We start from the raw sequence: 12,566 nt of genomic DNA on the forward strand, positions 1-12,566 counted from the left end.
CAAGGCAACATAAAGAAGAAGGAAATCTTGACAATTAGACCTACCTCAAAGACGTTTAAGAAAATATTAGGGTTTTCTTAATATGAGTTACAAATTTTATTACCAAACATTTTGTTGTTGTTACACAATATCTTTATTTATTTATTGTTATGTGGTGCTAAGGATCAAACCCAGTTCCTCACACGTGCAAGGCAGGCACTCTACAGCTGAGCTATAGCCCCAGCCCAAACATTTTTGATAACTATTTACTCAGTTATAGTTCTGACTTTTAATGTTAGATGCCAAACCTCATTAGAATTTTGTTCAATAATTAACTTTTTCACATCCTACTTCAATAACTAGTCAAGCCTCACTTTACCGGTTATCCAAAGTTCATTAATTAGAAACACAAATTGACCTTATTAAGCAATAAAAACTACAAACATCTCTGATTAAAACTAAATTAATATTAAATACATGTATGCTTAAATCTAAAAATGTGTTGCTATAGCATAATGCAATCTAGAAATTAATATTAGATAAATCTGTTCCTCCACATTAGTTCAAGGATATTATTGACTGGTGTATGGTTTAGGAGTAAATCCTATTAGTTAAAACAGGTTTTGGAATCAATGAGGCCAAACTAACCGAGTTGGGTAAAGTAGCTGGCAATAAGTAGACCTACTTTATTGAACTGACCTCATTAACTTGTTTTTTGTCCAGATGGAACACTTGACCAGAACTTGTAGAGGCGATTTCTTCATACACTTTATATCCAATATGACTCCTGTCATCACAATCTCCAGTGAGCACAAATACCACCTGTGGTTTAAAAAAAAAAAAGTTTAATGGGCTTTATACTTATTGAGCACTTATTATGTGTTAATATATTGCTAGGCAAGTGGGATTTTTAATCACTCTGTTTAACAGTGAACCTATACGGGAGCAGAATTATTTACATTTCAGAAATACAGGCTAAAAGCAATGGAAATGAATGTGAGACCATGACGGTGCAAGATTGCATAACAGCCTCAGTTCCTCACCCCTCCCTGTACCCATTCACCCTGCCAAAGGATTCTGAAGTCCCTTTCACTAAAGAGGTAGAGTTTATTTTGTCATCTCTGGGTCTAAGCTTAGTCACTTGTCTTGCTTTGTCCAAAAGCAAGAAACAAAAGGGATATTCTGCAGGTTCTGAACTTCAACTCAAAACGCCTTATGCATTTCCACTTGATCTCTAGTGTTTCTGCCATGGCTATGAGAAGGGCATGACTAAACTAACCTACTGTCCTCAGAAAGAGGCTAAGAAACCTGTGAGGCAAAGCCAATTCACCCCCGAGTCCCACTTAGACAGGCCAAACCCGAACATGTCCAGACTCACAGTGGGCGAGTCTAGCCTAGATGAAGAGAGCTCTGCTAACATCTGAGAAATAAATGCGTATTGTTTTAAACCACAAGTATTAAAACAGTTCGTTATTATGGCAAGAACTGATACAATGAATAACTAACATGGGCCAGATTCCACATAGGAGGTGACATTAAAAATCCAGGCCTTTTTTATGTCAAGGCTGCATTTTTGTCAGTTTTAAGATAACAATCACCTTCCTTCCTTACTCCCCAATCCCTTCTTCTCTGTATTCAAATACAAGACATTCAAATGCTCTCTATACATCTCACATTCCCATTAAGGTTTAAATTAAATGACACATTCAAAGAGTTCATTTATGGGGAGAGATTGTTGTAATTATTGCTATTTGGCACACAGGGGAGAACAGGGAGGATACATGCCCCTTCCGTGGTGTGTTCAGAAGGGTCTGGAGTGGATCCCTACTCACCTGGGACTGCTTCTGTTGGATAAGCTGTAGCACCTCATGGGTGAGCCGGTAATCTTTGGACCGTGCATCAGTGAAAACATAGATGAAGGAGCCAGGAAGAGAAATTTCCAAGGCAATTTTTATGGCTCCAATACTCATTTCTGGACAATCACCACCACCCTGTTGAGCAGAAAGAAAAGCCTAATTAGTTCATCGGCTGAGGAAAAAAAAAAAAAAGACACAGGTGTTTTAGTGTTTAATTTTTATTACTCTTTGATTCTTTACATACATCCATGAGATAAGTATCATTTTTAGCACAGTTCACTAACAGAACACTAAATCACAGAAGTTCTTCCCAAGGTCCCAAAATGAGTAAATGAAGGAGCAGAGATGGAATTCAACTCTGCCTGACCCGATGGTTCACACTCCAGTAATCCCCAGCATCAACTTCTATTCCACAAGCAAGTGGCTTAAGACACTCTAAAATTCCCATTCTTCTGGACACCCACAGAATACTATTCCTCCCTGTACTGCAGCATTTGATGAACTGTGCTATCATTCATGCTTTCTCCCACTGGACTCCTGTTCCTTAAAGAACTTAATAGGTGTTCCAATGTTGTTAATGAATGAACAGATACATAAAGGAACAGGGAGTAAATGGTGAATGTCATTGTGCAAAGTAATCTTGGCACAATCTAGGCACACCTACTGTATTGAGCCTCACTGTTATTTACGCCCAGCCCCTCCCATTTCAAGCCACACCATCTCCTAAAGCCATAAAAATATGTACATGCACACAAACGTAGGGTATGGTGAAGACAAACTGCATAATGTACAGAATTAGACAGTTTCCTAAGTGTATTAGGAAAGGTCTGACTTGATGAACCTTGTGTTTATCTTTGAACCCTGAAATACAACTAATCAATATCAGTAGGCACATTCTTGGCCAGTCTTCTGATATGCATTTTATCTTTATAATTCTTCTGAGAGCTACAATGTGCTAGGTTGCCAAAGCTACTTCAGATATAAAGGGAAAAAAAAGTACTGGAAAACGAAACAAACCAAATCAGAAGTTTGTGAACTTTTATAGTAAATGTTGCTCCTGGAATTTGGGGGGGAAAAAAGTAATCTCAGAGTTACACTTATAATTGTAGTCAAAAAATGAATTCCTGGAAAGCAAGATTAAATAAATAAAAATGAGTAGAAATCCTATCGATCGAAGGAGTAATAAAACACAGATTACCATGCTTCTTTTTAAAATGTAAGACAGGGTAGGAGAGGAACTGCAATAAATTGAACTTTTAAGCTCTGAGACGTTAAGAGAAAAACAAAGTCCCTGTTCAAACCTTAAGTGAAGATGATCATCAAATGAAGGATCTGGGAACCAGGAATGCCCTTCACAAGGGGCTGCTGTCCCTTGCCTCTTCTAATCTGCCCACTGCAATTCTATGCTCATCTTAACTTTCACAGAACTGTTTTTTTTTTTAAATGCATATATATATTTTTTCAGTTGTAGATTGACACAATACCTTTATTTTATTTATTAATTTGGAACTGTTTTTTATTCCATTTGTTTTCCAGATAAACCTAACACTATGAAATCAAAATATGAAACTTCTTTGGTGGGCTCACGTCCAACTGCAGAACTTTCATTGGCATTCCAACATTCTTATTCTAACGTAAGCGACTCCTACTGAATTTTGAACCTAGTTTCTAAGTTAGATTACAATTCTTTCATGTGGAATACCCATGCTGGAATGTCTTATTTGTGTCATCTGTCTTGTTACCTATAAAACTGAGGTGTGAAACTCAGTTGCAGGCTGAACAAACTTTTACAACCCTGGGTTCTCTTTCTTAAAATACAGTTGGCAACTCTATGATCAAGAAAACACAATATACATGTGGAAACCATTAAGTTACATTGAATCTGATTTAAAGTTGTGTCCAAAGCAAGTATGAAATAAATCAGAACAATTGTAGCTCGTCAGCGACATGTGCTGGCCTTCATCACTTGTAGAAAATATGGTAGGGGTGTCCTGAGAGACAATGAGAATTCCACAGAGCTCAGGCTTCAAATCCCTCCCAGGCAACATACCATGCTCCCCTTTGCTACACAGTGATCACCAAATAAGCTTGAAGAAGGTGGACTCAAAATTCAAGCCTCAAACTGCTGACCTCCATTCCAGTTGCATTATAGGTAACAATCAAAACAATTTCCAAGTTTTCCAGTTATCATTTGCCAGTGAGAAGAGTTTAACTCTTCAGCAACTGATCTTTCAACTCCCTGGAATTTCTCTGGTAGAACTTTGCTGGGTCCACATAAGAAATTCAGTTTACTTCAATTTGAATATCCACAAAGAATATCTTATGTATGAGGCACTCAATATCTGCAGTAGATCAGAAAATGATGTGCCTTAATACTTTAAAAATTTCAAAAGCTTCGTGGTTCACATGAATTATAATGACATTAATAGTCCTAAACAAAAATTGATGAAATAAAATCTAGATCATCCAGAAAAAGGAGACTATTTATACAACAGATTAATGAAGATTATTAAAAATCAACATGTATGTAGAAAGAGACTTGGTTTAAAAGGATATATGTGGAAGCTGGGCGCAGTGGCACACGCCTGTAATCCCAGCACCTGGGGGGCTGATGCAGGAGGATCACAAGTTCAAAGCCAGCCTCAGCAAAAGCAAGGTGCTAAGCAACTCAGTGAGACCCTGTCTCTAAATAAAATACAATAGGGCTGGGGGTATGACTTAGTGGCCAACTGCCCCGAAGTTCAATCCCTGGTACCTCCCCAAAATAAAAGTTTATATGAGGGAAGCTGGGGGACTTAGCGGACAATTAGACCACTATTCAGTACTGTGATCTGCCTGCCAAAGAAAGATGTAAGAGCCTCCAATATCCCCCAAGGACCCCCCACATTGCTCCAGGGGAAACCTCAGGTATCTTCTGGTGACAGGCCAGAATTCAGATCTCTAGCTAGTGTTATTTAGGTCTGGGGTATTGACAGCTCTCTGGAAGGGATTCAGACATCTGACAGGGTAATCAGATGAATGATATTCAAAGTCAATTCTAATACTAAAATCTCCACAATGATTCTTGAAATTATTTTCAAGACACAAGAATAAAAAAGATAACTTATAGCAGAATGGCCATTTTAACGAACAACCAGGGACTGAAACATAGCACATTATATTCCATGCATGTCTGATTATGTAAAAATGAATCCCAGTATTATATGTAACAATAATGCACTAATAAAAACATTAAAAATAAAATAGAAAAAAAATTTTGGAGAACTGGGCTGGGGATGTGGTGCAGTGGTAAAGTGCTTGCCTAGCATGTATCAGGCCCTGAGTTCCATCCCTTACACTGCCAAAAAAAGAAAATTTTGGAGAACTGCTTCTGACAATTTGGACTTTAAAGAAACTCTTTAATTTTCCTTCGTATCTATTTTGTTGAAAACAACATTTATAGTTTTCTCCAGGATTTAGATCTTGAAATAGTATCCCAAGAAAACATTTTGAACTCCTCCCACATCATCACCTAAAATCAGACAGATCAGATACAGTATTGTGGGGAACACAGCAATCCTGTGGTTGGGTAAGTAGGATGGGTGGAGTGAATTCAGGCTTCATAAGCCTGTGGATGTTATTTTGTCACAGGAACCTGCAATATTTACTCTTCAGTGAGTCATGTATTTACCCTTAAGGAAATTCTCTTGTTTATAGGCACACTTTGAAAAGAAAATCCCGGATTTTCCCATTGTAGTCCACACCCACCTCATTCTACCCACCTGTGCATTTTGCTTTGAAAAAGCAATGTAACAGAATACCCTTTTAAACTTTTTATCCTTTTGAGATTCACACAAAAGATGCTTAAGAAATCAGGGAATGATTTGCTTCTGGGTAGGACACCAGGATGGCTAGGTGAAAAGAGTCAAACTTTCCCACTTCTGTCCTTCACTCCTGTAACTCAGGCTCCTTTGAGGACAAAGGGTTATTTGTCCTTCAGGGAACTCAGTCTAGCAAAAGCTCTGACAGAAAACTTCAGCAACAAACCAGTTACAATAGGTCCAAAGAAGTTGCCATTATATAATAAAAATAATAAAGACACTACCTACCAATTCACCTACAGTATGCACACCGTCTTCAGTCTCTTAAAATGCATCTTGTTCTTGTATCTCCCAAAAGTGGATGTGAGATCACTCTTTCAATAAGTTCACCATACTAGTTAGTAAGAACATGTGCTAAGCAAAGGGAGTGACTTTCTATTAGCAATTACTTTTGTCATTTGCTGCTCAATTGCAGGTACACCAATTACTCAAAGTGATTGGGAGATGGAAGTAAAAATAGTTAACTGATTAAGATAAATTTGCCAGGCACGGTGGCACATGCCTATAATCCCAGCAGCTTAGGTGGCTGAAACAGGAGGATTGTAAGTTCAAATCCAGACTCAACAAAAGTGAGGCTCCTAAGCAACTCATTGGGACTCTGACTCTAAATAAAATACAAAATAGGGCTGGTGATGTGGCTCAGGAGTGAGTGTCCCTCAGTTCAATCCCCAGTAGCATCCCCCCCCCAAAAAAGAAACAAATTCATTGTATTGAGGATAAATCCAGCCCTAGAACCACATCTGTTTTTAATTATTTACTTTTCTGCTTTGAAGTAAAATACAAAGAGAAACCATAAAAATAAATAATCTTAATTTGATTAGATTAATAAGGTTACATAAAATAATATTTAGAAGGAATGTAGAAGAGCAATAAAGACGGTGGCTTTGGCAGTAAATGCCCCAAGGTGGTTTTGTGTGTGTGTGTGTGTGTGTGTGTGTGTGTGTGTGTGTGAGAGAGAGAGAGAGAGAGAGAGAGAGAGAGAGAGAGATCTGCTTTGCCATTTGACAATTTTATGACCCAAGTAAGATATGTTATCTAACACCTTAGCACTTGAGTTTCCTCATTTGTAGAAAGGAAGAGTCCTGCGTGTGTGTGAACTGAAAGAAATACTTTCAAACATTTGCAAAACCTTTCACAAAGCACTTGCCTATAACTATTGCTCATTTATGGCATAAATACTTGGAGATTACTTCTCTTGAAATATCTTTATAATACTAGAGTTAGTAGTAGTAGTAGAATAAAGTGCATTTATGAAGCCCACACTTAGGACCAGACACCCTTCTATTATTCTTAAAGTTCTTACATGTATTATTAGTAAGACTCCTTATCATACTTCCTGCCCTAAATTAAATAAATACAGACCATTTCTCTTTACAGTATAAACATGCTCAGATATAAAATATGTATGTTTATAGACATATAACATTTATATGTACTTCAAAATATAAATTTATGTCAAATGCACATTCTAAAAACTTAAATGTAACAAAAACTGCTTTTTTTTAAAGTTGAATCATGTTCACCACCAAACAGTACAAACAGCTATACTGTATATTTACATCCTGACATAGATGCCTACTTTTTTTTATTCTTTTTTTCTTCTTTTCTTTCTTTATTTGGTAACTTTTTTCCAATGATTAAAAAAAAAAGCATACTTTTACATAGAAGCATAATTTAGAATACTAGAGGGCTGGGGATGCAGCTTAGAGGTAGACCACATGCCTAGCATGCATGAGGCCCTGGGGTCAAGCCTTAGAACAGTAAAGAAAAAAAATCAGGGGCTTGGACTGCAGCTAAGTGATAGGGTGCTTGCCTGGCACTCACGAGGCACTGGGTTCAATCCTCAGCACCACATGGAAAGAAATCAAATAAAGGTATTGTGTTCATCTACAACTAAAAAAACAAAAATAAATTTTTTTAAAAAAATCAGTCTTAGAATACTAGAAATTACGTAAAGTGTATCCAAATTGGCATAGTAAATTATTCTTCTAAAATCAGTATTATCTTGTTCTCATCTTGCTAACCGTCTTCACCTATCCAGCCATCATATTTATTTATTTATTTATTCATTCATTCTAATCAGTTATATGTGACGGCAGAATGCTCTTCAATTCTTGGTATACAAACGGAACACAATTTTCTACTTCTTGGTTGTACACAAAGTAGAGTCACACCATTCATGCAATCATACATGTACCTAGGGTAATGATGTCTGGCGATTTCCATCATTTTTCCTATCCCCATACACTCCATGGTCTGTACCCAAAGAACTTAAAAACAGCATACCACAGGGACACTGCCACATCAACATTTATAGCAGCACAATTCACAATAGCCAAACTATGGAACCAACCTAGATGCCCTTCAATAGATGAATGGATTTAAAAAATGGTATATACACAGCCATCACATTTCATATTCTCCTTGCACAGTGAATTCTAGTATAAGCTGCTCTCCCACAGAGAAACCCACCTCCCCAACCTAAGTTGGCTGCCCATAAGCCTGTTTATTATTTTCTGTTAAGCAACAACTGGACCCCATCCTTACCTTCTTGACTCTTCTTGTTATATGGCTGTTCCACATACATTTAGTCTTATTCCTGGTCTTTTTTTTTTTTTTTAAGTCTATTTCATTAAAATCTTTTTACGAAAGAATTAAATTGTGTGTAAATATTTTCAGTTTGGGGGATCAACCATCTATATAAAAGTTATCACCGTAATCACATTATTGTAGAAAAATCCTGGGTTTTATTATTGATTTGCTTATTTATTTACTCATTTTCCCTTTTCAAGTGTTTGACTAATGTGCTTTTTTGTTCTTTAGAACATCTGGATAAAATGCTTGAAGGCTTATCAGTGCCAATACCATTTTCTGAAAATCAACAAGCATTATAGTTTCTTGTAAAGAATGTGACCAAGGCGAGACTTCACACTACATGTTTATGAGCATACTAATTCCCAAAGCTCTGTGTGATTTGAACACCATTTGTTGTCATTTGTCTTTCATTCTTGTCCCCAGAGAGAAAGTTCATTTGCTTTTCAAGTTACTTCTCTGTATTCCAGATGAAAGCCGATGAAGGAAAATGAAGTCAATGTAATACAATTAATGATTTAAGTATAGTGGTTTTTGCTAAATTTTTTTTGAAAGTTTTTAATTATGTTTTTTTCAATTCCTTATCTCTGTAAGCAAAAAATAGCTGAGCCCCTTGTAATGTTAATAGTCAAGTGTTTCATTTATATCAAGCCAAGTTCACTTTTTTTTTCAAAGCCAGTGTAAGTGAGTGTTTTAAAATGTTTTTGAAATCAAATTCATTTCAATGGCATAACAACCCTTGCTGCTCTTAATATCAGCAACTTTGAGAGTGTTACTAAAAATGGTGGAAGGGAAACTGAGGAAGGGTCAGAAATTACACACACAACAAAACATTAAAATTTTATGAAATGTGTAAAGTTTAGTTTTTGATATTGATTTATAAAACTTAATTGCTTTTCAAGTTACTTCTCTGTATTCTCTAATAAAATATTATCTCAAAAGCAAGCAATGAAAAAATCAGTACACTAGGTTATTGTAGCTTACAGGTTTTTTATAGCTGACTCTTTAAATTTTTATTTATTCTTTTTAGTTATACATGACAGTAGAATGTATTTTGACATATACATACATGGAGCATAACTTTCCATTCTTGTGGTTGTACACGGTGTGGAATTACACTGATCATGTATTCATATACGAACATGGGAAAGTTATGCCTGATTCATCCTACTGTCTTTCCCTTTCCCATCCCCTCTTCCTTTCCCCTATTTCCCCCTGTCCAATCCAGTGAACCTCCACTCTCCACCATCACCAACCATTGTGAACCAGCATCCACATATCAGAGAAGTCTTTTTTTTTTTTTTGATTAGCTTATTTCACTTAGCATGATAATCTCCAGTTCTATCCATTCACTGCTAAATCCCATAATTTCTTCTCTAAGGCTAAGTAATATTCCATTGAGTATATGTACCACATTTTCTTTACCCATTCATCTGTCAAAGGGCACTTAGGTTGGTTCCAAAGCTTAGCTATTGTGAATTGAACTGCTATAAACGCTGATGTGTCCATGTCACTATAGTATTCTGATTTGAAGTCCTTTGGGTATAAGTCAAGGAGTGAGATAACTGGATCAAATGGTGGTTCCATTCCAAGTTTTCTAAGGAATCTCCATACTGCTTTTCAGAATAGTTGCACCAATTTGCAGTCCCCCCAGCAATGTATGAGTGTACCTTTTCCCCCACTTCTTCGCCATCATTTATTGTTACATGTATTATCTGATTCTTTCTTAATGAATTTTTGTCACTGATTTTTAAAAAGAATAACTTACTAGAAATTTTGAAAGTAAAAACACGTCTATGGTAGCCCCAAATGCCAATAATAGGGCCCAATATTGAATGAAGAGGAAAAGCAAATATTTGATTTATTGTCCATATTGTTGTTCTAATTAAGCTTCCTCTTCAATCTCATGAAGAGGAGGAGGAGGAGAAGGAGGGGGAAGAAGGGAAAAGAAGGGAGGGAGGAGGAATAAGGGGAAAGAGGAGGAGAAAAAAGAAGAGGAAGAGGATGGAGAAGGAGAAAGCAAAGGAAACCAAACTCATTAGGCCCAGCTAATACAGAGGAAACTGGGAGATATGGGCACAAGCTTTCATCCCAGGGGAGAAGAAAGAAAAATTATGGTTTTGAACAGAGATGAAATTGCACAGCCCTCTAGACTGGCTGTATCAGATTCAATCCCAGAGGTGTTGGGAGAGCTCCGAGAAGGGAGTCCATGGTGAGTCAGGAATCAGGGTCCTTCTCCCTGGGACAAACAGAGCACTGCAAATCCTGCAGCAGAAGACAGGAAATCAGGGAGTGCCAGTGCCGGGTCTCACTGGGAATGCAGGTATTTTCATTCTGGCCAGATTTTCAGGAATAGTCTCATAGAGGAGAAAAAAATGAATGAATACAGTAAATCCCTCCCTGAGATTCTACCGACTAGAAATCTCCACTACTTGGCTCTTCTCAATCTCTATAAGGCAATGAAAACATTAGGTTTTTAAAGTAGAATTGAACCACCAAGTCAAGTCTCAATTATATTTGACATAGCTTTGATGTTAAAGGGTACTTTTCAAAGAAGCGCCCTCAAATGGCATTTCTTTATTCAACAGTGGTTTAAAGTATACCAATTCATTCCCAGGTGGAGCAGAGACAAATGAGAGCTACAGAGCTCTTGCCACCGGGAACTCACAGCAGAATACAGGAACATAAACAGACACCTCGGAAAATGCAGTTTTGATTTCCATGATCCATGTACAAGATAAAAAAAAAATTAAAAAAACCATAGAAATTTCTATTTTTTAAGAATCTGGATATGCAAAGTGGCAAGGAATTTGCTTTATGGAGGAAGAAAAAAGTGAATAACAAATGAGTGGCAAGATATTGACTTACAAGAGAATGACATGGCAGAAGAGAAAGGAAATGGAGCATTGATGGAGGAAACATTTTCTGAAGAAATTCAGGAAAAGAAAAAAGTCAAGGGTCATTGCATAAATCAACATACAGATTTATTAACTGCAATTCAGTTCACGATATGATTTATAAATAGACACATGCACAAAACAGAGTCACCACTGAATACATACTGGGAATACCAAATTTTGGGTTTCACACTTCATTCCCCAACTAAGTTCCTACTGTGCACAGTTCCTCATCAAGTCATCCACCTCACAGTGAAACCAATCAAAGTTTTATACCTCCAACTCTGATATGAACTCTGTTAATTTGTACATTCTGGTATATTCACTCCATAATTTATCACAAAGTGAGTCCATTCTACTCATCAGGCATTTTATTTCAGGATTTAATGATGAGCTGGGTCAGACACAATCTTTCAATGTGAAACCCCAACTGCTCTTTGATAGAGGTAGTGAGATACAGCCAAGCCTGAAGGGTAAGGCAGCGTTCTCTGAGGAATGATATTCAAGACAAGATTATCAGTGTAAGATATTAAACTCAGTTAAGGGATCAAGGACAGGAACTTCCTATGTTAGTAGACAGCATGAGCCAAACTCTCAGGAAAAGACGGGTGGGGATGTAGACATAGGGAGATTCTATGCAAGTCCCTGGAGGAGGATTGCAGAGCCCAGTGGACAGAGTGGCGCGAGATGGGCTGAGAGGGAGGCATGTCTCAGGTCACTCAGAAACACGGGAAGAATTTGATGAGGTACAGGAAAGGGGACAAGTGGATGACAGTAGTAGACGAAATGATCAGAGATGCATATTGAGATCCTTTAGTTTACAGATTAGAGAAAGTTCTGGAAAACAAAAACAAGAGGAAATGCAAGAACATCACTTAGATGCTTTTCTCTGTTAGTTTAGACTAATGACATAGTTACTGGATTAGGATGGTGTCAACAGAAATGAAGAGAAGTCAATAGACTTAAGAAATTCGGAAAGGTAAAAAAAAAAAAAGACAATGATGATTTGGAGGGGAGAGGTAAGTGAGGGATATCTATATTCTGTTTTTAGAATAGTATTGGAACAAATGTTATTCTTATTCTCTAACAACCAAATTATATTCACAGCCAAAAATCTCAATGGTCAACTGACAGCATAGAATATCAAAATTTCCTTAGTTAAGCCATTCATATTTTGGGGGGCAGGATTATTAACTGTTCCTTATCTCATCTAGAGCAGAGGTCAACTAATATCTTCTATAAGGGGGCCAAACAGCTACTCAACTCTGTCTTAGATAATACATAAGTGACACCATTCTCTTTATTCCAAAATCTTATTGTTCAATTCATTCTGGACACTGGCAGAAAAATGAAGTGGTATTTCATCCCTTAAAAACCAACAA

At 37.0% G+C, this 12,566-nt stretch overlaps 1 protein-coding gene across 3 annotated transcripts in view; it reads right to left on the reverse strand.

Moving 5' to 3' along the window:
* The window catches only part of Hmcn1 (hemicentin 1), a 381,331-nt gene that overhangs the window by 272,157 nt on the left and 96,608 nt on the right, over positions 1–12,566 (reverse strand). For all 3 annotated transcript variants that reach the window (XM_048809830.1, XM_048809832.1, XM_048809831.1), the window contains exons 3-4: positions 1,812–1,970; positions 679–801 (exon numbers count right to left, since the gene is read on the reverse strand). In XM_048809830.1, the coding sequence (XP_048665787.1) occupies positions 679–801; positions 1,812–1,970 (282 nt within the window). The remainder of the gene's footprint in view (positions 1–678; positions 802–1,811; positions 1,971–12,566) is intronic.

Source organism: Marmota marmota, unplaced genomic scaffold (assembly GCF_001458135.2).
Source record: "Marmota marmota marmota unplaced genomic scaffold, marMar, whole genome shotgun sequence".
Classification (NCBI taxonomy): Eukaryota; Metazoa; Chordata; class Mammalia; order Rodentia; family Sciuridae; genus Marmota; species Marmota marmota.